Below are 26,500 nucleotides of genomic sequence, written 5' to 3'. Positions count from 1 at the left end.
CTAAACCTCTAAACACTCACAAATTGGGAATAGTTGGCACTGATTCCTTTCTAATATTTAAATGGGTCTGACTGATCCTTGATGTTGAACTTTTCTAGAACCTTTCAAGATGGTTTCTACATTTCCCATCATCTGCATTCTTCTGAAGAATTTTGGGGGGAAAGGATAATTTGTTCATGATCGACAATGGTGAAACTCACTAAGCCCTCTTCTTTTGAAATAAATAACTTTGGGCCCAGACAATTTGAGCAAAACCGGTTTTATTAAGTAACTTTGAGTCATTTCCTTCCTGTTCTAGCCTTCTCAGTCTGCCAACACATGTGGGTGGTACAGAGTCTGTGAAAATGAATACGAATTGATCCTTTTTATGGATTGTTTTATAAACACAAAACTCAGCAACCAACCTGAACCCCTTAATCTGAAAGGTGTCCTGTTTGGTTAGATATCTCCCCTTGTCAGTGATTTGGTGTCTCCCTGGTTCCCCTCTGCCCAACAGAATTAAATGCTATCCCTATTCCAAACAGTGCTTACAAACTGTCTCCTATTTGGGCCTTTTTCCCTACAGGTGAATTTTATTTCCTTCACTTCTCCTGACCTGATCTGGCTTAATTTCCATGTTTTGTAGCATTCTGTTATGTTGGTGCAGGTTCTAGTTTTAGGTAACTTATTTCTTTATCTTACTTTCGCTTTTTCTCTTAGGTACTGACATTCTTTCCATCAGTGACATCCAACTCCTTTGGATGTTTGATTTCTTTGTTTCTTGGTTTTTGGTTTTCAACATCCCCATCTCATCTCTTTCTACTTCTCTGAATCCATTAAACCTAATATTTGAAAGGTATTATCCTTGTTTGATAGATTTTCCTTCTTTATTAGAATCAGATAGACATGACAATAACACTTATTAATTGGATGGCATTAGAATGACTTGCTAAACTTTGCTGCCCATCTGGAGAGTAAAGACAATAATAACCATCTTACAGGGATGTTGTATCTATTATTTGAATTAATGTCCACCCACTGCTGAATACAGTTTATGGCACTTCAGTTAATGTGTGCACAATTTTTGTTTTTTGAGAACTTGTAAATAGGGTTGTCTTGGCTGGTTAGCTTTGTATCTTTTATCCTCTTTTCTTGCCTTCTACAAATCCCCCCATCCACTACCACCATTAGGAGAAGGCAGGAGGTTCAAACCCAGGATTCACAATCCTCATGTGGATGTCCACTGTAACAGAGAGGTTGGCTAACTCAAGTAAGACCCCTATAACCTCATTTATCACAATTTCTCTTTGTTTTGCTTGTGAAATCAAGCATTTCTCCATTGTACTGATAAGAGTTCATGAATCTTGTAAAGGTGAGAACTTAAATTCACTTAAAGGGTTGGGGTTAGCAACAGAAACATAAATGGTTCCCTACTGATAAATTTCATGAGCATTCTTTCCTGCTGATAATAAATCTTGTCTATTTCCCCCTTCTATCTTAATCCAGAAAGGTTCTTTTGAATATGTTTTTCTTGTCTTACCCTTAAATTATTTTTAATGCCCCATTTCCTTGACCCCTCAATGATTCCTAAACCAGTAGTGCTGTTCTGAGCCCTGCATGCTGTCTCCCCCATCCCCATCTCAGGGACCTCCATCACATGAAACCAGAGCCATGAACACCACCTCTTTCTCAACCTGCCCACTGCTCCTTCTCTAATTGTAGAAACCTACTTGTGGTCTTGTCTTCTCCCATCCAAGTACTAACCAGGCCCGACCCTGCTTAGCTTCCGAGATCAGACGAGATCGGGCGCGTTCAGGGTGGTATGGCCGTAGACTGGTCTTGTCTTCTCTAACCAAAATTTCCAGTAAAGAAGATTTAGAAAACCCCAATACAGAGCATCTATAAATTCCCTAAGATAGAAGAACAACCTTAAAGAGTTTCAACAGGGTAATGTTCTTATAAATACCTTTGGTAACATCTTAGTTTCTACCAGAGAGACATAGACAACTAACTTACTCCTTGCTGAGGAAGAGTTCACAATACAGAAAGGACACAGATAAAATAGACCACTAAATGCAGGCTGTGGATACCACTATAATTGAGGAATCCTCAGGGTAAAAAGGAAAAGGAAATTAATTTTATCTGGAAAAATTGTGGAAGGTTTCATAGAAGAGATGAGAGTTAAAGAATAGAGAGATATCCAGCAAGCTTCTAACAGGGGAAATGGCCAAGCATGGATTTCTCGATGAGAGGTACAACTAAACAACCTGAAAGTCTTTCCCTCAGTGTGTGTGTGTACATATGTGTTTGAGGATGAAGGAAGGAATTCTAGTGGGAAATATATGCAGGGATGATTGGTTTAGCCATATTTTTAGGGCCATTACAGCCACAAAAACCTGTTTTTACTCTAAACATGCCCAACAAGATAATAGCTGAGAGGGAGCAGATTGGCATAGGGTGTGTTTATGTCTTGTTCCTGTCTGATTAGCACACCCTTGAAACAGGAAAGCTTGTTGTTATCTATCAAAATCCTTCTGCCTGTCAGTCTTACCCCACCCAATTTGTGGCCCCTCACACCCGTCCATTCTCACAACCATGACCTTTCTTTAAAAGGTGAACCTGGCCTGACATCACTGATGTTTTGAATTCAGCATTCAAAGCTTTAGAAGCATTTATTTCTGAAAGAAAGAAGGTGTGTCAGCCCTAAAATGACAGCCCGTGCTTGCTGCAGAGGAAGATTCAAGTTTTGGGGGGATTTTGGTGTGTGGGTTTTGTTTTTTGTGTGTGTGTGGTTTTTTTTTTTTAAGATAATCAGTGGCAAGGGCAATTTCAGAGAAGAGAAAAATGATCCGTTGGTGAAAATACAAACTCTCTTCAAATCTTCTTCAGGGGGAGTCTGAGAACAAGCAAGAACTCAAATCATTTATATTTTACTTTGTGAGAAAAAGAAATAATATACCAAAATATACCTGTGTGTTTGACCCTTAGTTATACAAAATGGCTAGAACTCTTTGCATTTTGGTTCAAACTCAGAGCCTACAGAACTGTGCCTAAAGTAGGTTACTTGATAGCTAAAGGCTTTACGGCTTTACATCATTTCCAAGGGAATTTCATATACATCATTCCATGTACGTACACTTCCTGGCACTCTGAGGAAGGCCTATGATCACCTTATAGCTGGGGAAGCTGGAGCCACAGAGGCTGGCGACGTTCCCAGAATCACATGGTGGGAAGATGTGGGAACATCACTTCACGTGGGCTGTCTGACCTGGGTCCCATGCTCTTTGCATTTCAAACGCAGCCCTTTCTCCAGGGAACCATTTCTTCTTCTTTAAAAAGACAGGAAGGGCAATTCGCTTGAGATTCCTTGCAGACCTGAAAAAGTTATATTTGTGATTCATCGTGAAAAAAATTGTGCCAAGTCTTTCTTGTAGAACCCATGTAGGAAACTGAAAATCGAGGTGTGAAGCAGGCCAGAGCCTTTGGGAGCTTTGGGCTACTGGAGATAACCTCTCCTCACCACCACCATCACCCAACCGCGTGCTTTTGTTTAATGTTTAAAACACACATTGTGTTTATTTTGTTACCTGTGGAGAATTTACTCCAAAGTACAAAATATGTCCCTCCTTTTTCTTTTATAGCCTAAGCTCACAAACTAAATTAGGCTAAATAGTCCTGAATAATTCATTGTAACAATGCAGCATACTCTCTAAGGAGCAAAGAAATTTTAAGTAAAATAATAATAATGTCAATTTTACAGTATAAGATATTGTTAAGATGATGAAAATTCCAGTTATCTTTGTCTTTACAAATGAACGGGAATAGAAATTATATTAATACAGTAGCTAATTTAATCTCTGGAAGTTGGGTGTATTATAAGATTCAGGTATTACGTTCTTGCTAATGTGTCCCCTCTGTCTATATCTTTATAATATAAAGCTTGAATACTAAAATTATTACTTTCATCAGTGGGGGTGAGGAACATCTCACCTATACAAAATGGAATATAATAGAATAGAATGTTTTTTTTCTCATCTTCAAGTACTATAGATTTCTTATTAGACTTATTTAGTTTTATGGCTAATCCAAATTTGTTCTAGAAGTTCCAATTCATGGTTAGTTCATGAAAAAGACCCTATTTAGTACTTTTCTACCCAGAGATCACAGAGTGAGGACACTAACATAGTCATTCACTTACAAAATTTTCAATGCAAACAAGTATGATGACAACAAGTAGTCCTTGGGAAGAATCCTATTTTCAGTTATTTGTAAGTATCCACTAAGCAGAACATGAAAAATGTCGTGATTAGTTTTTTTAAAAAACATAAACATGAACTCTTTGTTTTAAGCACGTTACTTACATAAAAATGTAAAGAAAATATGCGTAAGCCAAAGTCAGGTGAGGGAAATAGGACTGTCTTTTTAAAATTAAGTGAGCTTAAATTGAGGTGGAGAGTAACATGGTGGTCAAGGGCACAGACGTTGGGTCTAGACTGGTTGGGTACTTTGGGCGAATGATTTCATTACAATTCCCCGTCTCTTTTCTCAGTGTTCCTGTTCCATAAGTTAGAAAGGAAAACAGAACGTAGCTCACAGGCTGTTAAAGGATTCACTGAGTGAATCATAGAACTTTCATGGCGTAGGAAGCATACAATAAGTGTTACCTTAAAAAATTACAGCAATGTCCATTTAGGCTGAATGTCCTTATCCCTCAGAAACCAGTCTTCCTCCTCCCTCCGTGCAAATCACTGGATCATTTCCACCATTTCTGTGTCTAACATCACACTGTATTCTTGCTTGGCATAAATCTTTGATCTTTAGATGAGAGGTGCCATTCCCCGGAAAGCTCTAAGTCGACAATGGCAGTGTTGAGTGGGACGAGGGTGTCGTCAGGTGTGACATGTGTCATAGGCAGTTAATATGACTATAATGACTAACATACCCCAGTTCGTAAATTTACTTTCACTAATTACAGTGGTTGGTAATTGGTTCCCAATTACCGCTCTGGCTCCACTGAGTTCCCACAAGCTTCCACGAGCGGGACGGACACAGAGATAAAAAATCTGGGCGTTCTACACTCTGTGGATTAAGCACATCCCGAATCCATGACTGGACGGGTGTCAGCATGTCAGTGTCATTTTCACCTGTTGCACAAAAAAACGTAATGTTGAGAACTGTGGTCCTAAGCAGCATATTGATCTTGATGTATCGTGAGTGCTTTGCAAAGAGGAAAGGCATATGTGGGTAATCGTAGTAACTTTTGGTAAATGTGTGTTACAGAGAGAAGGCTTGCCCCCTTTCAAAGTAGCTAAGAGTCTGTGGGGCTCTTGTCCTGGGACATGGCTTCTGTGGCAACAAGGCCCTCTCACCCGTTCTCTGGAGCATATCCTCACTGGACTCCTTGCTGGTCCTTTAGTAGCAAACACTCCACATACAGAGAAACATACCCAAAGGATCTATGTTCAATTGGCTACCATTTTAGGGTTATTTGCCCCCATTATTCAAACTTAATATCAGTAGCAAAGTGTGGAGTACCAGAAACATGTTAAAACCAAAGCTAGAAATATTTCATAGAAATCATATTAGCGAAAAATGTAACATTTGGCCTGAATAATGGGTCCTTTGATCTCTGCAAATAGACATTTCAGCAGGAAAGAGTCAATAAACCTGAGACTTCCAGACTATAGAAGCCGCTGAGTTTAGGAAAATGCAGGTATAAGTAAAGCAGGTACTCATGATTTTTTCAATATTTAACATTAAGATAAAAATTCTTCATCTTAATACGGTCAGACAGCTTACACTGGATATGCAAAGAGCATTTAAAATCAGTAGTTTCTAAATCAGATCCACTGATTTTTCTAAGTGGGTAGCTGATTGATGAACTCATTCAGATCTGTGAAAAAAAAAATTGATACCATCTCTAGAAGCAGGATCTTGCAATCACAAAACATGAGAAGTCAAAGCCCCATATAAGCAATCATCAGAGCCAAATCAACCCGCCGCAAAGCAAGCAAGCATCGTTCAGTCTATGCAAGCAGGACACGTAGGCATAGCTGCTCATTAAGTGGTCTCTATCTAAGCGATCTTGGCTCCCAGAGGAGGATATTCCGAGCCTGGAAAGTGACCCTATGGTTTTGGTACACCGCCACCTGGTGTCACCCCTGTGCCAGGCCATGGATTCGAGCCATTCAAGCAGGGCTCTGGCTGGGCACTGTTGCCAACCTTGTCTGCTTGATCAGTCTCCCGGATGATGACTAGACATATTTTCATTAAAGTCACTCTACTCCCTCCAAGACCAACCAGCTGCTGGAATATTCCTCCCTCTGGTCCCACGTCCAGATATGTGGACCTGGCCTAGGATATAAGAGGATGTGTGTGGTAGGCCTAAAGTGGGGACCCCTTCTAGCCTCTGTTCTGCCGGAAGAGACCCAGGCACACAAGGAACCAGTTCTCTCCAGCCCGTGTCTTCCACCTTCCAAAAGCCAGTCCCATCTACCTCTCTACAGCCTGGCCTGGGGATTCAGTCATCCTCTTTGCACCTTCTTACCCCAGCTTCTACCATCTGGGCAGACCCTACCCTAACCTCTCTGGGAACTATGCCCTTACTAGACCTACTAAGGTTGGTGATGATTTTATTAAAAGAAAAATGGGGATACATTTTAGCAGTAGAATTCATGGTATTTGCTAGCAGATTGAACGTAGGACAAAAGAGGAAGAGAAAAGAAAGATTTCTAAGTTGGGGGGTCTGGAACAGTTGGGGAGATGGTAGTGCCATCATCTACGAAAAGGTAGATGTAAGAGTAATAGGTTGGGGAGTGGAAATAAAAATTTCTAGTAAGCATGTGTTGCTTTCATAGTCCAAACACGTACTCGTTATTTTAAGTGTTAAAAAAAATGTTTCAACAACCTAAAATAAACCAAAGAAATATCAAGATGTTTTATAACATCTAAGTGTATGATTGGACTGATTTCAACAGTACAGTGAGAGAGGCATTAATATCTATGAAAGTGAACTCGGTCTAGTGGGCATAACAGACTTCACACGGCTGATGAATGGAAGAGGCTACGTGGGAGGTAGATATGCATGTTTGGAGGGGACGAAGTCAGGACTCGAGGGGTCTGTTGATGGTGTGGAAGGCCAAGGAATTGAGAGCAGAAGAGGGCAGAGTCCGTAAGGCAGAAGGAAAGCCTCGGTGAGAGAAGGACAGAAGTTATACACGGAGTGACAAGGCCCATGAGCTGTGAGGACAGGAGGGGGCCACCGTTTTCACATCAGAGTGGTTTGCTGACTTGGACAAGAGTAGAATCACTGGACTGGGACACCAGCCTCCTAACGAATCTCCTACTCGCCACACTTGACCTCTCTCCAATCTCTACAGCAACCAAAGCCATCTTTCTAAACCTTAAATTCCATCACTTACTTGAAAACCTTCATTGGCTTGCCATTTGCACTTAGAACAAAATCCAAACTCCCAGCACTGGCACTAGGGCAAGGTGAGCAAGGCCCCAAATGGAAGGGGGGGTGGGGTACCCCAAATCTTAGTCATTGAGATAAATAATATTTTAGTGTGGTGTTTTTTAAAATCAGGTTGGCAAACTACAGCCCACAGTTGCTGGTTGGTCTTTGTTGTTGTTCTTTGTTTGTTTCAAGATTTATTTAAATTCCAGTTAGTTAACACACAGTGAAATATTAGTTTCAGGAGTAGGATTTAGTGATTCGTCACTTACATACACTACCCAGTGCTCATCACAAATGCCCTCCTTAACCCCCGTCCCCCATTGAACCCATCCCTTCTACCACTCGCTCCTCCGCCAACCCTCTGCGCGTTCCTTATAGTTAAGAATCTGTTTTATGGTTTGCCTCTCTTTTTTTTCTTTCCCCTTTGTTCATCTCTTCTTTCTGAAATTCCACGTACGAGTATTACTCAGACATAAAAAAAAGAATGAAGTCTTGCCATTTATAACAACATAGATGGAACTGGAGTGTATTATGCTAAGTGAAATAAGTCAGAAAAAAACAAATACCATAGGACTTCAGCTGCTTGTTTTTATAACTGGAGTTTTATTGGCGTTCCAATTTATAATTGGAACCAGGGCCAGGATTCAGATAAGGTAGGTAAGAAAGGTTTAGACAGATGCAGAGTCAAAGCCGGGCTTGAAAATCTTGATCTTTCGTTAGTCATAGAATTTTTGCATTCATTTTTGATTTTTGAAATATTGCATTTATATCAATTGTATTACTGATTTTTTTGGTGCTCCCTGAAATTTTTGTGCATGAGGCAAGTGAGACACTCTCCGCCCCTCCGCCCTTGTCCTGTTTCTGCAAACCCCATGTCAAGACCTGTGCTTTCCAGGAAACACATATTGCTTTCATGGTCAAAAACAGAAATATTAGTTTAAGTTTTTTTAAAGTGTGTAAGCAACCTAAAATAAGCCCAAGACATCTGAAGCTGTTTCGCCCAGCAATACAGAAAGGCCCCCAATCTTACCATCTAAAAAAAGTGAAGATTCAACTTCTTATTTTCCAAATGGATCTGATCTTACTTACGCAGTGAGCGCTCGACGAGGCACATGGATTAATAACAGCAGGAGAGCCATTTTTAGATACAACTGATGATGCTTTCATGGAAACATTCCAGGCAGATTAAAGTTGCATAAGACTTAATGCTTTTTGACTGCTTAAATATGTTATGATCATAATTTTTTGTGACTTCTCCAGCCTGGAGAAAAGGTTTTCCTTATTTACCAGGTTATCAACCAGTAACTTCAATTTCTTCAGGCAGCTTTAAGTTCTTCATTTACCTCATGAGCTCCCATTATTACACTGAAGCATGAAGAATCTTAGAAATCCATTAACAAATTTTTAAGAGTGTGTATTTATTTGCTTAATAAATATTGGTAGGTTTTCCAAGTTAACAGGAAAGATTTCTCTCAGCCTCTCCCTCCTCTTCCCTCATCTTGATGCCTTATGTTGTGAGGACTGAGTTGCTACCCCTGAGAGAAACTGTGGATAAGTGGATTTAGCAGGACCTAGAAGTTCTTGGCTATCAGTCTAGCGCTAACGTTATAGGAGATGTGTCTGTCCCAGTTTCCCTATTTGAGATCTGAGAATCCACTAATGCAAAATGCTGTCATCATTACCACTGGAGACTGGTTATCCAGAAATTGCAAGTGTGACCCACATGTCCAAACAAGATCATCAGTGAGAAAAACACCTGAGTGTGTCCCACGTACATATACATCCCTAAAGTACTTGCCTCACTGCTCAGATGTAATTTCTGTCATCTGGGTGATGGCTAGTATGACGTCTAGCAGGAATGGCTAGCAGGCTAGCCTAGGCTTGTTCACATGGTGGCTGGGCAGAATTCCAAAGGAACATCTAGACACGCGCACTGTCCCTGAAGATCTAGGCTGGAAACCGGCACGCTGTCACTTCTACCATGTTCGATTGGACAAAGCAAGCCTCAAGACTAGCCCAGATCAAGGGGAAGGGAAATAAACTCCACTTCCTGATGGGGGGAGGGGCACCACAAAGTCACTGTTGTAAAGACACCTGGAAAGAGAAATTGTAACTGTTTTGCAAACTACCACAATCAATAAAATGGGAAAACCCACTCGTTTTCCTAGAGGATAGTGGTTTCACCTTATGATTTTTTAATAAGGTTATTATGGGAGAAGGGTAGATGAAGACCTGTGGAAGGAATCTTTGTGTTGATAGAACCACTTGCAAATGCAAAATGGTGATTGTTTGATGGGAAAATGGGAAAATTGCTGCAGATTCCATTCTCCTCTGGTTGGGATGACAATGACTGCCTTACCCAGTTCTCCATGGTCATATGAAGTTGCAATTCCTGACCAAAGCTCCTGAGAGATTCAGTATTTGTTCAGAGACAGGAATTCCAACCTGCCTGTGATCTTCTGAGTTTAGATATATCTAATTGTTCTGATGATAGATTCTTGTGATTTTTCTCTTCACCTCTGTCTATTGAGCACCAGTAGTGATCCAGGAATTTTACATGTATCATCTTATTTAATTTGGTAATTAAACAGCCCTCTGAGATTGCTGTCATTTACATGTTACAGTGTAGGAACTGAGGTTTCCAGCCCTCTAGGAACGAGCTGGAGGCCACAGAACTAGTCACTGGCAGAGCTAGGGCCATTTAAAACACTTTCTTTATTCTGTAGTGTCATTCCATGGCTTTATCCTCTTGAATCATACCCTGTGTTAACCATAAAAATAAAAACTACCAGTTATTTTGCCAGCATAAGATGGATTTATTCAGGAATAAATGAGAATTGCAATCTGGGATGTACAAACTGCAGCAAAACAGTAGCCAAATCCGAGGAACAAAAGAGAGGTACACTTTATTGACGAGAAAAAGGGGTATTATAAACTAAAAGTCCACTGGAGTAAACTGGGAGCTCAAAGTATGGTGGCTTTCACTGGCTGAGCTCTTGGGGGATAAAGGTAAGTGAGGGAGGGCAGGAAAGTGTTAGTCCCTCCAGCTGGAATAGTAGAGTGGTATCCATGTGCAAGGTCAAGTCCATGCAAGGTCAAGTTCATCTCTTCCTATTCGATCTGCAATGGACTACAAGTGGTAGAGCATGAGAGCTCCTCCTGCCCACTTCCCGTTTTAGTGAGGTTTCCCATTACTTATTTTCCTAATCACTGTTGTTCTTGATACTTAATGTTAGAATACAAATGTCAAAATCTAACTAATTGGGAAATAATTATTCCATTATCAAAAAATAAACAGAATAGAGATGCCTTTAGTTATCCTAAGATATTTAAATGCTTATCAGTGATCTCCAATGTGGGTAAACAGGAAGTATTAGCATCATCTGCCTAATGAATATCCACTGGTTGTAAAGAGAAATTCAATTTACTAAAACTCGGTTTTCTACAAAGCTTCTCAAGAATGTGTTTAATTGGGTAAAACAAGGATTCATTTGGCGGGGAAAAAGTGACCTTTTCTCATGCAACTACATGCTCTCTGGTGGTCTGAAAGTCTGTGCCCTCCCAGGTGTTAATACATATCCTGATCCCACCTGGTCCGTAGCCTCAGAGAACCAGTCTCTGAGCCAGTCTTGGACATAAACCCATGACTTTATCAAGTCCTACATCCATGACTTAGGCTCTTTACTCAGCCTCTCCAGGCTACTTTCTCAGCAATAAAATGGGACTGGTAATGTCTATGGAACTATAATATTAAATGAGATAATACATTTAAATCAAATGGTTCAAATACTAAGTGCTATTGATTTGTCTCTCACCATGCATTTTTCAACAGAAGCTAGCTCAAAATAAAGCACAGTAAGCAGATGACCCACAGTATGTGCCGACTTTTGTCTATTGTTCTTTTTCATTGTGTATTCCACCCCTGTCCTCCCCCAGTGAGTGAATATTTATAAAAAAACAAAATGTGATGGAAAATGGCATTCGACAGACGCAGGTTCTAACCCCAGCTCACTGAGTAACTAGCTGTCCTTACCCCACCCAATTGCTTCATTTCTTTGAGCATCACCTCCTTCCAGCTATGAAACAAAGATGGTAAATTCTACTAATACTCTGAGACAGCCATGTGAAAACACCCAGCAGAGCACCTGGTACTTCCCAGTCATACCCTGGTTTTATTTCTTTTGGCAGGCGCAAGAAAGTGTACCAATTTTTAAACATCCAGGTATCTGGAGACTCTCTTCCTTTTTCTCACTTGTTTATTTGGGGCTTTTCTGCTCCCCCTTCTGGGTTTCTTCAAGGTGAGCTCAGTCACGGTTGTAAACTGCCCCACAGGCTGCCCAAGCCTTCAGAGGGGCGCTGTTTGGAACAAAGACAGTCTGGACGAGATAGGTGCCTCATCCCCAGAGCAGACCTCTGGCGCTCTGCCTTGCCTCTGCCCACTGAAGAGAGTTAGGCCATCTGCAGTAACATTCAGACCATTTTCCTAGACTTTGAACTAATTGGGAACTTGACAGAGTATGTAATACGCTTCGTGCTGCCTTCTGCTCCAGCTCTCTGCCAGAACCCAGCTCAGGGGCACCAGGCTGTCAACTGGATGGAATAGATGAGTCTTTTTGGAAGCCCTCCCTTCTGTCAGTTAGCAGTTGATAGTTTATGCCTTTTGTAATTATATCTCCCAGCTTCCAAAGCATAAGCATTTTGAAGGCACTAAATCAGTGGTTCTTAACCTTCTTAGGATCGCACTTTCGAGAATCTCATGGAAGTTATGGGTGCTCTTCCTGCTACCCCTGAAAATTTATACATACACAAAATTTTACATTTTCAGAAATTTCTTACCTTCTGCCTTTAAATCCAGACTTGAGATCCCCAATTCTAGCATTAAATAGTGTTGGCATTTATAGAGATCTGTGTGCTTAGCATTGTTCATCAAGAAGCTAATACCCAACAGCAGGCAGGAAATGAGTACTGGTGCCTGGAGCAACATTTTTTTTTTTTTAAATGAATCAGATGATTGGTAACCTGTTCTCATGGTGAGAAAAGTAGAGAAGGGAGGAAGTCTTAGCAAATAAAAAAGACATTTTTAAATTAAGTTTTTATCTTAATTCCCATATCTTTAACAGACTGTGCTATATGTCTTAGGTGTGCAACACAGTGAATCAACACTTCCAGGAATCTCCCAGCATTCACTGGGGCAAGCGCCCTCCTTAATTCCTATCACCTGTTTCAGCCCACGTCCAACCCACCTCCCCTCTGGTCACCATCAGTTTGTTCTCTATAGTTAAGAATCTGTTTTAGATGTGTGGATGTGTCTCTCTCTCTTTTTTCCTTTGCTCACTTGTTTTGTTTCTTAAATTCCACATATGATTGAAATCATACGGTATTTGTCTCTCCCTGACTGACTTATAAGAGGGATAAATTTTGTTTTACATATGCTTAACTGACTTTGGGGACAAAAATATAAATAGAAACATATTGGATCATGTTGTCAAAAAGGCCCTCTGAGTATTGTTATCCTGTCAGTGCAATGTCACCTATGACAGGCATACAAAATGTATGGTGTGATTATAGAGGACAACATCCATACCCTCAGAGGATTGCATGTGAACTGTGTAGGGGTGAAGATTGCGTGACATCTTCAGCTGGTTTTAAAAGGATTCAGGAAGGGGCGCCTGGGTGGCTCAGTGGGTTAAGCCGCTGCCTTCAGCTCAGGTCATGATCTCAGGGTCCTGAGATCGAGTCCTGCATCGGGCTCTCTGCTCAGCGGGGAGCCTGCCTTCCCCTCCCCCTCTGCCTGCCTCTCTGCCTACTTGTGATCTCTCTGTCAAGTAAATAAATAAGAAAAACTTTAAAAAAAAAAAGGGATTCAGGAAAAAAGTATAGACATCTATCAATAAAGCAAATACAGAAAGTGTTAATAATAACTGAATCTAAGTGCTGGGAATATGGCTGTTCATTGTATTTTTCTTAAAAGCTTTTGTTTTATTTGGAATTTTTTATTATAAAAACATAGCTAATAATACATTATTTTGAGAAAAATATTAATATAAGCAGTCTTTCACTTTCAGAGTGAATTTTCTTCCATCAGTTGATGAGCCTTATTTTCCCATATGTCCAGTATATTTTTCATTGTGGTTTAGAATCTGGCCCGAAGATGTCCAATGTTTCTACTATAATTTAGTAAATAATAAACTTCCAGTAATGACATATCACACTTTATACAGCATTATATTATTATTATTACTATGGGCATTTAAGATGCTCTCCAGGCCATAAGCTCATATAGTAGGATCTGCTACAAAATGACTGGCATAGAACAATTTTGAGAAGTTCCCAGTGGTTAAAATCAAAGCTTCAGAGCCTACAGTGGTCACAAAGAAAGCTGCTTCTACAAGACAGTCCTCATGTCATCGTCCCCTAATTCTGCAACAAATTTTTAGTTCCAGCACGGAAAGTAGTGCTATTTGGCCAAGAAGATGGTACTAACCATAATATCCATATCTCCTGCTCCATTTGACTGTAATGCTGTTAGGATGCCCAGAGCATATCTTTTCCATTTCTGTTACTGCAAGGCTACATCTGTTTTCAATAGTACACAATTTCCGCTATGCTATTGACAGATAACAGATAAGATATGCCCTAGGAGACCACAGCCACTATCTGGAACCAGAAATTTTATTTGAAGGCCTGAACCTTCCAACGTCATTAGTCCATGACTATTTCACCAGCAAAAATAGAGCACTGTCTTCCCTTAATGGCAGACCTCAGTTTCATCTCTCCTTTTCTGTTCATACTTTGTTTTCTCATGATGAGGAGGATGCATGATGTTTGAAAGTACTTTAAAAATCATGTACTTTTTGTTCACAGAAAAGTTAATGATTAAATCTCTCGATTTCCCTAAATAGTTTTATGAAGATTAGGTGGCCTCCATTTACTGAATAAATCTCCTTGCATTCTGCCTGGAAGGTGAATTCAGAGGGTTTTTTATTTCTACTTAGAGAATGCAAAGAGAGTGATGCCTTGGGCGCAGGCAAGTAAGTACACGAAAAATGTTCAACATCATAAGCTGTTAGAGAAATGCACATTAAAATCCCAATGAGATATTGTGCCTGGTAGAATGGCTAAAATAAATAATGACAGTACCAAATGCTGGCAATGCAAGCAAAAGAGCTGGATCAGTCGGTGGGACTGTAAAATGGTTTAGCCACTCGGGAAAATAGTTTGGCAGTTTTTTTCTAAAACTAAAAACAGTCTTCTGACCCAGAAATTGTATCCTTGGGCATGTATCGCAGAGTAATGAAACTCCTTATTATGCAGAAATTTGTACTTCAGTGTTCATAGTTTTTATTCATAATGGACCCAAACTAGAAACTATCCAAAAGGTCCTTCAATAGGAGAGTACGGTACGTCCATATCATAGAATACAACTCAATAAACTATTGATACAGGCAACAGCATGGTTGAACTTCAAGGACATTGTACCGATCGCACTTACGTAACAATCATGAAATAACTTAAATGAATACCAGATCAGCAGTTAAGGATGAGGCAAGGGGGTGGGTAGAGATGTAAAGAGGTAGCACAAGGTCAGCTTGTGGTAATGATACAGTTAAGTTATCCTAATGCATCAGTGGTTACATGAAGCTACACATGTGATTAAATTGGGTCAGAGACACGCATACCATACACAATCACAAGGAAATGCACATGTAACTGGTGAAATCTGAATGAAATCTATAGATTGTACCCTTGTTGGCTTCTTGGCTGTGATATTGAACTATAGTTAATGTGAGATGTTATCTCAGGGTTGGGGGGAGAGTAGTTAAGGGTGGATAGGACCTCCCTGCGCATTTTATTTATTTTTTTTTTTTGGCAACTATAATCAGTTGTGTTAATCTGTCATTATCTGTTAATCTATAATTGTTTCAATATGGAAAGGTGTTTTTTTTTTTTTTTGAGTGTTTCCTATTTGTTCCTGCCACCAAGAATTGTGACGAGGGTGAGCATTTAGCACAGTATCTCAGGCATGATTAGTGCTCAGCAAAAGTCAGCAGGGCTTTATATATGAACTCTGCTTTGCTACTTAATTGGAAGACTGTGTCTGAGGAGAGAGATTTAAACGAGAGTATAAGGTCCGCAAGAGCAAGGATTTGGACTGCTTGGGTCCCTTTTGTATCCCTATGCCTAGAACAGTTCAGCACGTATAAATGAGGTGCTCATTAAGTACGTGTTGGACTCTGAGGGATTTTGAAGATACCGCGAAGGAAGATATGTGGCAAATGGGGAAAAGGGGAATAACTTGGTCATATCCAGGTTAGGACACAAATAAAAGAGCTAAAATGGCAACTTGCCAGGACTGCCTTCTGGATAGGAAAGATAAGTGAGCCGAGAAGATATTGAGGATAAATTTGAACTCCCATGTGACTCTCACTTCCCTTGATTGAGCATCAGTCTTAGGGGGAAAATTTAGAGAATTTCACCGTCTTCATGTCAAGTCCATTGGTGAGACTCCTAGTCCTCACCATGCACTGTGCTTTTCCAGGGTGTTCAGGTATCTCATGGTCCATGCCCAGTGGACCTATATTCCTTAATACCATGTCCTCCACTTACTACCTGGCCTTGTTCCATTCAGTGCCTCCATCAGCTAAAAGAAATCACTACTGGGACACCTGTGTTGCTCTGTCTTCAGCTCAGATCATGATCCCAGGGTCCCGGAATTGAGTCCTATATCAGGCTCCTTGCTCAGCAGGAAGCTTGCTTCTCCCTCTGTGTTCCACTCTCCCTGCTTGTGCTCTCTCCCTCTTTCTCTGGCAAATAAATAAAATCTAAAAGAGATCACTACTACCGTACTCTGCTCTGCTATTAGTAGCACTGATCCACCTGGATTGGACTACCAAAAGGAAGACTGACTGTCTCAGGTTAAAGGACCCATGCAGTAGTGACGAGGCACATGTTAGCTGATGAATTGTTAGCTGATGTCATTCTCTGTTAGTCAAAACAGTTGCTACTGACCCTGATCTTAGCCCCAACACTGGATCCATGGTCCTCAACTCTTTTCCCTCGCAGAATGAGTTTCCTGCCTAGTTAAGCATCCTCCTCCCTTGCAAAGCTTTAGACCCACCTCTTTGTAGCTGTCAATCAAGATATCAATGTTCAATATTCTGAAGATATCCATGTTCAAGAGGATGACAATCCCAGCCAAGCAAACAAAATGGCAAACGCTGACAATCAGGAATAAGTGGAAAATGCCAGCTTTAAAATAGGAATTCAAAGAAGAGAAGTTTTATTGTTACCTTTCCATGAGAATGAGGAAATAGAAGCCTGGTCAGTGCATACATCTCAGGTACATGGAAGGAGAATGAGAAGAAACAGTGGGGTCATTAGCAGTATCAAATGATAGGAGAATAGTGGCACAGTTCCATGTTGGGCTGAGAAGAAGCCATTTGTCTTCCAACTTTGCTATATTTGAGCATATGGGCTCATTAAACAATATATCTAATTTCACTTATTTATTTTTAAACATGCGTCTAGCACCACTGTGCTAGGTACTATGAAATAATATAAAATGGGGGGAAATGGCCTCTGCCCTCAGAAAGATGCTCAGTAATGGGAAAGAGAGAAATGAGACAAGTGATACAAAAGAATGAACTAGGGAGCAAATAGGGAGATATAGTGAGTGTGAATGGAATATGGATATAGCCGAGCAGTGTCCCAAATGAATGCCATTGCTCTCCTGTCTCCATGACGTGAATGATCTTACTTCCCTCCTGGGCTCTCTTGAAACAGGAGAGCAGGTCAAGAAATGGAACCAATTCTCAGTATCAGTACCTTTTCAACAGGAATCTTATATACTTCATATTTGTATCCTTTATTGTTTTATCCAACGTTTAATTACATTTTCATTTGTATTTTTAATAATTTAAGTTGGGTTTACACAATACACATTTGCTTCCTGGGAATTCCAAAATCAATGTCAGCAAATCTGGCATCTCTCCTTTTCTGTGCATGTGGAAATATCGGGCTGGCGCTGGTCTGGTGAAAGTGAAATTTCTTGGATCACAAGTTTAAAATGTTGTGGAGAATCAATGTTATATTAATGAGGTTACATTGTGCCTAGGAGATCATGAAAGTGAAAAGTTAAATATACCAAAATCATAAAGTTACATTCAAATTATAGTCTTTTGTTCTTCTTGGAGTTCAGAGTTCTTTTTCTTCATGTTCATTAAACAATGTATCTAATTTCACTTATTTATTTTTAAACATGCGTCTAGCACCACTGTGCTAGGTACTATGGTACTATGGATTAATGTGAAAGTTCTTTTACAAAGCTTGTTGCCAATAATATGCCAAAACTTAATCACACTTCCCGTTTCATTACTTTCAAAATGTACTTCAAATATTTAGTGCCCTTTTCTCTATGGTGGGTTTATAATTCTATAGACAGAATCATGTACTTTGAATTCTTCATAACTTTTGCCAGCTTCTCTTCAAATCAGAGTAGATGTTTAATATGTGATTAATAAAATAATCATAAAGTGGTTTACAAAAGTTATGGTTAGGCCACAGTTAATTCATCTAAGTATATCCTTAAATATAACACTTGATGTTAAGTGATCTAACTACAGTCCTTTCTGACTACTTAATTTTACAATAATAATATATCCTGGGATATGAGCTCCACAAGGACAGAGAATTTTTACAGTTTTGGTCACATATGTATCCCTAGAACCTAGAAAAATGCCTGGTATAGAGTAAGTGTCTGGTAAATATCGCCAAATAAGTATTATTAAATGGCTGAATTTTTCAATTCAAAATTTCCTATTCAGAGTTGCTCACTGATGCTTCAGACACTGAGAGTGTGATTATTTAATTTTTTTTCTGAACTGTTCTTCCCTTGAAACAAACAGCAGTAGTCCTTCAAGCGACATCAATAAATTGAAGACTGGGGACACCGTGTTTCTAAACCAAGTAAATATAGACTAGTATGGTACATTCACGGTGATAAATGAGACCACAAGAAAGCCCCACTTTTCCCACCTACTGCTGAGCTATAAGCTCCTTCATACAAGTAAACCTGATATATGGGTAATCTAATTTGCAGAGTTACTTGAACCTATGCCCTTGTGAAGGTCATAAAAGTGCCTCCATGACCTTGAAGAGATAGAGCCAATGATGAAAATTTATGACGATTGTAAGTGAGTCTAAATAATAATGCTGGGAGAGCCAGAAAAAAATAATCCCTATTCTCTCTCTCTATTTTTTTAAAGATTTTATTTATTTGGCAGGCAGACATCACAAGTAGGCAGAGAGGCAGGGAGAGGAAAAGCAGGCTCCCTGTTGAGCAGAGAGCCCGATATGGGGCTTGATCCCAAGACCCTGAGATCATAACCTGAGTCAAAGGCAGAGGCTTAACACACTGAGCCACCCAGGTACCCCAATAACCTCTATTCTTGTTGCATTCCCAGGCATCATATGTTTGTACCAAACAAACACAAATAAAATCTGCCATTTGGGGTTCATATCACTCACTTAGCAATACCATTTTCTGGACTCCATTGGAAGTCAAAGCTCATGAATAGCTTTTAATGTATGTAAACTTTTTATTATAATAGGAGTCTAGTGCCTCCAGCCTCCTTCCCATGGGCCACTGCTAGGAAAATTCCACTTTCTCGTTTCTCTGACTCTTGGGCTCTGGAGCCCAGCTGTCTGACTTCATATCCCAACTCAGTCACTGACTAGCCTATGTGGCCTTGAACAAATTATCCAACTTCCATCAACCTCAAGGTCTTTACGTATTAAAGGTGGCAGGAGCGGTTATAATACCTGTTTTCAGGGTTCAATGAGATATTCATATATAAAGCACCTAGCACATATTGTAGTCAAATGCTCTACCCCTGAGCTATACCCCCTCCTAGCACATATTGAACTTTCAATAGAAAGTTTCCATTATGACTAGAATCTGTTTGATTTGCAGCAAATCTCTGTGGTTTGTCCAGCACCAGCATTTGCTGGCATTTTCTTTAAAACTCATGTCCTCTTAGACACTTTCCCTTCAAAGAAGCAAGGCAATCCGGACTTCATATGTGAGTGTACTTGGGATTTTTTGCTAGTCAAAGGAAATTTGTGTGACTACAGCCAGAATACCACCAGCAGATTGTGTTTGATTGGCATATTAAAATGGCTCATTAGCAATTGTGAGGATTTCTCAAGCAATACAACAAAGTATATTAACGACATCTGGATTTTGGGGTTGAGGGGAGATGAGAGATGACAGTGATAGTTGGGTTGTTAATTCTTAAATTACGTGAATTAACAGAAGCTTAGTATCCTGAGTACAGAAACAGGCTAAGGAATCTCCCGCTTCTCTCTAACCATTTATAAAATGAGAATTTCTGTTTTCTGTGTACCAGCATAATAAGTATTATTTTCTTGAAAAGAGAGAGAAGAGGGGTGCTTGGGTGGCACAGTTGGTTAAGCGTCCAACTCTTGGTTTCCGCTTAGGTCGTGATCTCAGGGTTGTGGGATCGAGCCCTTTGTGGGGCTCTACACTTTGTGCAGACTCTGCTTAGATTCTCTCTCCTTCTCACCCTCTCCAACTCACTCGCTCTCATTGTCTCTCTCTCTCTCTCGCAAAAATAAAGAAATAAAACTTAAAAAAGAGAGAGAAGAAATTAGTCTATGTTTACTTAATGATTGACAGCAGCACATAAACAAGATAGATGATGGATGGATGGATGGACAGATAGATAAAGGATAGATAGGATGCTAGGAGTCCCTGGGTGGTTCAGTTGGTTGTGTCCAACTCTTGGTTTCAACCCAGGTCATAATCTTATGGGTCTTGAGATCCAGCCCCTGAGCTCAGCAGGGAGTCTGCTTAAAGATTCTCACACTCTGCCCAACCCCCATTCACATGCACCCACGTGAGTGTGCTCTCTCAGATAATCTTTTTTTTAAAAAGTACATTTAGAAGATAGATGATAGACATTCACATTGTGTATGTGATACTTGCTCAGAATTTTTTGATAATGGTATATGATCAGTAAAGTTTGGAGACACTGATAATATGCAATTGTGAAGATTTCAGCTGGCCAGTTACAGTGCAATTCTGCATCTTGAAGTTACCCTGTCCCCATGGCCTTGCTGGGAATTCCCAAATTGTATTTCTTAAAAATTTTAGAGTAGTTCACAACAGATGCCCCATCCCATTTGTCGTGAGCAGCTGCCCTCTCATGGGGTGAGCTTTCTTCAGGTTTTAACTGGGACCTTATTTCACTTTATCCAAACCATGATTCAACAAATGTAAGAAGTGCTCATACTGGACATGTTCACAGATCATCTCTGCACAGTCTGGCTTCCTGGATTCCGAGAATCCTAGTTCATCGTGTTGCCTAATGAGCTCCAGCAGAAGTTGAATTCATCCTAAGCCTGTAGCCTTTCTGATCCAGATATTTCCCTTTTTCTCCTCACAAGCGACATTTTGATAAGTGAAAGTGTTGAGCAGAAACTTGCAGGGTTCCTGGGGTGGGGGAAGATGTCCTTTGGCTCACACGTGAGTTCTATCTTCTCTGAGTTTTCCAACCTCCAGAGCTTCCCTTTCACTTAATATCTACCCTTTATTTCCATTCTAAATGTGTTTCTTTGTTTTTTTTTTATTTTTTCAGTGCATTTTTTAAAAGATTTTATTTATTTATCTGATATATAGGGATAGAGAGAGAGCACAAGTAGGCAGAGCAGCAGGCAGTGGGAGAGGGAAAAGCAGTCTCCCCGCTGAGCAGAGAGCCTGATGGGGAACTCGATCCTAGAACCCTGGGATCATGACCTGAGCCAAAGGCAGCCACTTAACCAACTGAGCCACCCAGGTACCCCCCAGTGTGTTTCTTTAAAACAGAGTTATGAAGTGGGTGTTCCTGCATCCTAGACTGCCACCCTCCATCCTTCATTAATCTTTGAGATTCTCACTTTCTTCATGGGCAGAAACACTGGGATTATTACCCAGCAAGCAAGGGTTGAACTTACATCTCTTAGTATTTTTTTTTTTTAGGAATTTATTAATCCTTCCCCCCTCAATGTCTTAGGGAGTCTGCTAAGACCAAAAAGAGAGGGAAACAGTGATAATTTCAAATCTGATTAAGTGGTAAGATTTCTTTCCTTTTAGATTTCCAAGTTTGAGGCTTTTGTACCTTCTAATCTTCCCATGGACTTTGAGATTTATTCACCTTTTTCCAGGAGAGTTGTTTTGAAAGTTATTATTTGTTACAGCTAAGTGAATTGAATGAAAAGGGAGACATCATTTCATAATTCCTTGTTAACTTCTTAAACAAAAATCCATTCTTCTCCTCCACCCAACCTTTCTAAATTCCAAGACATCATAACAGTATCAGTTAAGTATTAGATTAACATTTCTAATCACTAGCATGTATGTTTTAGGTCACATTAATGACAAAATAAGGATACTTTTAAATTTGTTTTTATAGACTTTGTACTGTGCTTCTGGGTCCTTAGCACAATAAATTCTGGTGCATTTCGCAGATCTAGTGAGAGATTATGTAAGTGGTAGAAGTTGATGGATGTTCCTTGACTGTTGTGAGTAATTGCTTATCTCTGATGCTGTGCCACTGTCCAGTTATCTTCTGGATTACGACGTCTTCCCAGGGACCCATTTGATGATGTGATTTGCCAGTGGGCAGTTACTGGTCAGAGTGAAAAAAGGACTGTGTGGTCACCATAAGGCCACACTGTGTTGTATTTGCCTGATACTGATGTGTCTGAGGTTGAAGCAGGGGCCTGTATATGAGGTAAATTTCTGTGTAAGGTCAGATCACACACTTCGTGGTCACAGAAGTCATTACTCCACTGGTGGTTTCAGAGGTTAAAGGAAGAAAGACAGTGTAAGGGTTTAGGAATGGTTGATAGTATTGAAAATGCTTTCTAAATGGGCTGTGTGTTTTTTAATGAGGGTGGGGTACTTTTGAAACACCTGGGAAATAGGTAGCAAAACTCCCATATAGAACTAGGGTTTCTACCAGGGAGAATAACAGGTACTAATGACATCGTTCCAGTTGCTCAATTTCCCAAATATTTGCAGTGATTAGGGAAGAGGCCAGTTTACGTTAAATAAAGGGTTGAATTACAGAATATTTTCTTTTAAGTAAAGGATGTATTCCTTATATCCCGGCCTCTTAGATGTCCTGCTTTCATGAATGAAGAGGAGAGTCTGTGTTGATACACCAGAGCCCCATCCTGGGACCCTTGGGGATGCATTTTATGAAATCTTTTAAATACTCTTCAAGAATTTCCATGCATGTTCCCAACTGACTTAACAAATTTTAGCTGGCACAACCTTTCCACTAACCACCAGGAATTGGGCATTCAAATTAGTACAGCCCAAATGTGATATTTTGGTGGGTTTAAAATCAAGGGCATTTAAACACAAAATGTATAAGAAGAATGCCAAGATTAATCCTCAAAGTCCCATTAGACTTCTTTTTTTTTTTTTGAAAGATTTTATTTATTTATTGGGCAGAGATAGCAAGAGAGGAAACACAATCAGGGAGAGGGAGAGGGAACAGCAGCTTCCTGGCGAGCAGGGAGCCTGATGTGGGTCTCGATCCCAGGACCCTGGGATTGTGACCTGAGCCGAAGGCAGATGCTTAGCAACTGAGCCACCCAGGATCCCCTAGACTTCTTTTGAAGAAGTTGTCTTCTTTATATACAGTGGGTGAAAATGACCTTGCCACCTGTTCACAATATTAAGGCCAACCCCAAACGCAGATAGTTAGCTAAATAATTTAGTGGTTAGAAATACTACAGGCTTATCAGCATCCACTATACACATCTGGATCTTTTCTTTTTTATCTTTACTAGTTACTTTCAGTGTAATTAAAACCCCTCTGAAGTTGAATTTCTGACATAGTCAGCATCGTGTCCCCTAGGACTGTGAAGCGCCTTCACCCCAGGGCCATTAAGGACTAAGCGAGGCTGAGTCCATTAAGCATGAGGAATTAGCAGTAGAAGCGGGTGAGCCCCCCCAAATGAGCAATTATCATCATACAGCACGCTTCTCACTTCTTTTACAACAGGGCTAGATAAAAGGAAAGTGGAGGGGTCTTCGTGGCCTCAGTTGCCATTTATGTATGTAACAAAACATACATGTGGTAGCCTGATATGTATTCGTGTCTGCAAGTTACACTTGAAAGAAAACTAATGATGTCAACTTCTGCTGACATTAAACAGTGGGAGATTTTGTAAAGCATTTCAGACGTTGCTCTGCACTCACTGTTTTCTTTGTAGAATCTATGTACAAGGCCTTTTCTCTCCATTTATTGTGTCTTAGGATCCATCTTTCTTATGAGAGAAAAAGGAAGTCAATAGGGCAGATCTTTTTTTCTCCCTGGCAGACCATGGGACAGGTTTGATATATTTTTCCCTCCTCAAATATTTTCTTTAAATATATATATTTTTAAATCCAAACTCGCAGCTGGTTACAGTTTTGCTCTCATAAAGACCACCCAGGCTCTTTCCTCCTTTTCATCCTTTTCCTGTGCTATCAATCCCAGCTCATAATTAGCTCCCATTTAGCCACAAGGTGTAAATTTGCTAACTGAAAAGGCGTGCTCTGACAGTTCATCTCATTGTGTGTCCAAAGGCTGAGCTTGCTGCACCAGATAACTTCCCTGGGGGATTGTTCTGTAAAATGTGGGGCCATTTGTTGAGCTGTCTGATGTAGAAGAAGGGAAAATGAAAGGACCTGCCAGAGAAAAGTGGGATCATACAGTGCCTTCAGAGCAAAAAAGGGAAATCAAAGAACAATTTCAGGTCCACTTCAGTCTCCAAGCACGTTCCTGGGAACTCGGGAATCAGCGATATTTTCTTATTCATGTTTTTAGGGAAGTCACTGAGAGAGAGCCCCAAATCAGGGGAATGGTGAATTTAGAACGCCCAAGGGCTGTGCTCAGAAATTACCACCAGTGGAGGGGCGTCTGGGTGGTTCAGTCAGTTCAGCATTTGACTCTTGATCTCTGCTCAGGTCACGATCTCAGAGTGGTGAGATTCAGCCCCTTGTCAGGCTATACACTGGGCAAGGAGCCTGCTTGGGAGTCTCTCTCTCTCTCTGCCCCTCCCCTCACCTATCTCCCTCTCTAAAAAAAAAAAAAAAAAAAAAAAAAAAAAATTACCACCAGTGCAGGATGCTTCTGTCTGGGCCTGAGACTTACAGGGTCTTCGAAGACCCATAAAAATGTTTGGAACCAGAAGAAAAAATATATGTTGATATTGACTCGAAAATCTAAAAAAGGTATCCACAGGATTATTAAATGTTTAATTGAATGTCTACAAATATTTAATATCAACTTCATTAAGTATGAAATTTAGTCTTCTTAAAAGTTACATTATATGTGAAAACAAATTATGGATTCAGTTTCTCACATTCCAACATCTCAAGCATGCCAGTCATAATTAAACAAATTGCATGTAGCCAATAATTTGAAATACAAAATCATAAAAGGATTATAGGAATCTTTTCCATTTTTGTACATGGAAGTGTATATTTTAGGTGGGATAGGGAAGCATCTTAACATTCTTATATAAAGACATGTGGTAAGACTGAGAAAGAGAGTCTAGGGTTCATGAAGGTTCTAAAACAGGTCCACACTGTGTACTCACCTCCATATGGGACTGATTATTCCTGAAGACTTGATCACCAAAGATGCTAATGGGGAGGACCAGAGGCTAGCCCAGGAGCAGTGTTGCAGTTTGTTCTTGCTGTATGCACCTGTAGTTGAGGTGTGGCGACAAAGATGGTGTGGTCTGAGCATGAGGAAGGTCACAAAGCACCTACACATCGTTAAAAAGATGGCGGGATGGTGTCCTGCTTCTGCCAAAGGAGAGCGCGTATTAAATTGACAAGGCAAAGTCAGCCGGTTGGATCATGTTGGTAGAACCCCTGTGTCCCTTTGTTAGAGTTATGTTCTCTCCTAACAGATGACCAGGCCCTCAGGCACCCTGGTGTTTTAGTCAACCTTTCTCTACTTGACAGATATTTTCATTTTCAGAATGGAAACCTTGAGGTGGTAGAGGCAGAAAACGTGTGTTATCAGAATTCTGTGTGTGACGGTCTTAGTCTTTAATTCAGTGGCTTGACTTCTTCAGGCTTTATTTTATTCACTGTACATGGAGCAATGAATGTGGATTCCCTCCAAAATACTTGGAAAGCAATACTTCCTTGTAATTCCAATCCCCAGCAATAACGACTAATAACAGTTCTGTATGATTCTTGCTGCATTTTTTTTCCTTTACATATACTAAAGCATTGTTCATTTATTTTCCTCCATCAAATGATATGATAAATAAGATTTTACTTTTTTTCTACTTGAGCAGTATATCTTAGATATTTTTACATGTCTATACATATGTACCTACCTCAGTAACTTTAATGACTGCATGGGATCCCATCGCATTGGATGGGCCATAATGGATTGAACTGCGCTCCATTGCTGGGCATTGGGGATGGCCATTCAACTTTGAGAGTTCAGGAGAATGGACCATGGGCCTAAACAAACTGTTATATATTGGCTAGCAGTCTACCACAGGCCCCCTGTGTTGGATCCTTCCTGTGCAGAAGCAGGAAGTACCCAATCTTTCCTTATACTGATGCTTGTTTTTAAATGTAAAACCGACATGGGACTTGTTGTTTATTTATTTCTTTGTCTTTTGTTTTTGCCTTTTTCTCTTCTGCAGTCATCTACGGCCAGGGACAAGGATGAGCAGGCTCTACCGGTAGGAAGCAGTAGCTTTGTCTACACCTGTTCATGTGCCTGTGGAGAGTATGGGACAGGGTGGGAGGAGGAGGGCTCATGGGCTCAACAAACCATCTTCCCCCTTGGGATACTTAAATGGCTTAATCTCCTGGTATATATGCATACTCAGTCCTATTGGTGTCAACTGTATTCTGATATTCACTGATATTCAAATTATTTCTGGGACTAGATTTCAAAAAGTTTGAGTTCTCTCTTTCATTTGGCATAAACTTTTATGTGAGTTAAAAGAATGAAATATTTCCAGATTGCA

General features: G+C 40.2%; 1 protein-coding gene and 1 long non-coding RNA gene across 4 annotated transcripts in view; both read left to right on the top strand.

Annotated features, from left to right (window-relative positions):
- LOC309846456 overlaps window positions 1-26,500 on the top strand; it is a 644,888-nt gene that overhangs the window by 206,355 nt on the left and 412,033 nt on the right. The gene's annotated exons all lie outside the window — the stretch shown is intronic.
- Window positions 1-26,500, top strand: part of SLC24A2 (solute carrier family 24 member 2) — a 248,050-nt gene that overhangs the window by 120,832 nt on the left and 100,718 nt on the right. For both annotated transcript variants that reach the window (XM_082695359.1, XM_082695358.1), the window contains exon 3: window positions 26,171-26,209. In XM_082695359.1, the coding sequence (XP_082551485.1) occupies window positions 26,171-26,209 (39 nt within the window). The remainder of the gene's footprint in view (window positions 1-26,170; window positions 26,210-26,500) is intronic.

The sequence above is a fragment of the Mustela nivalis genome, assembly GCF_964662115.1.
Source record: "Mustela nivalis genome assembly, chromosome: 13".
Taxonomy (NCBI): Eukaryota; Metazoa; Chordata; class Mammalia; order Carnivora; family Mustelidae; genus Mustela; species Mustela nivalis.
Note: the sequence above shows the minus strand (reverse complement) of the source record. Positions and strands in the feature narration are given on the sequence as shown.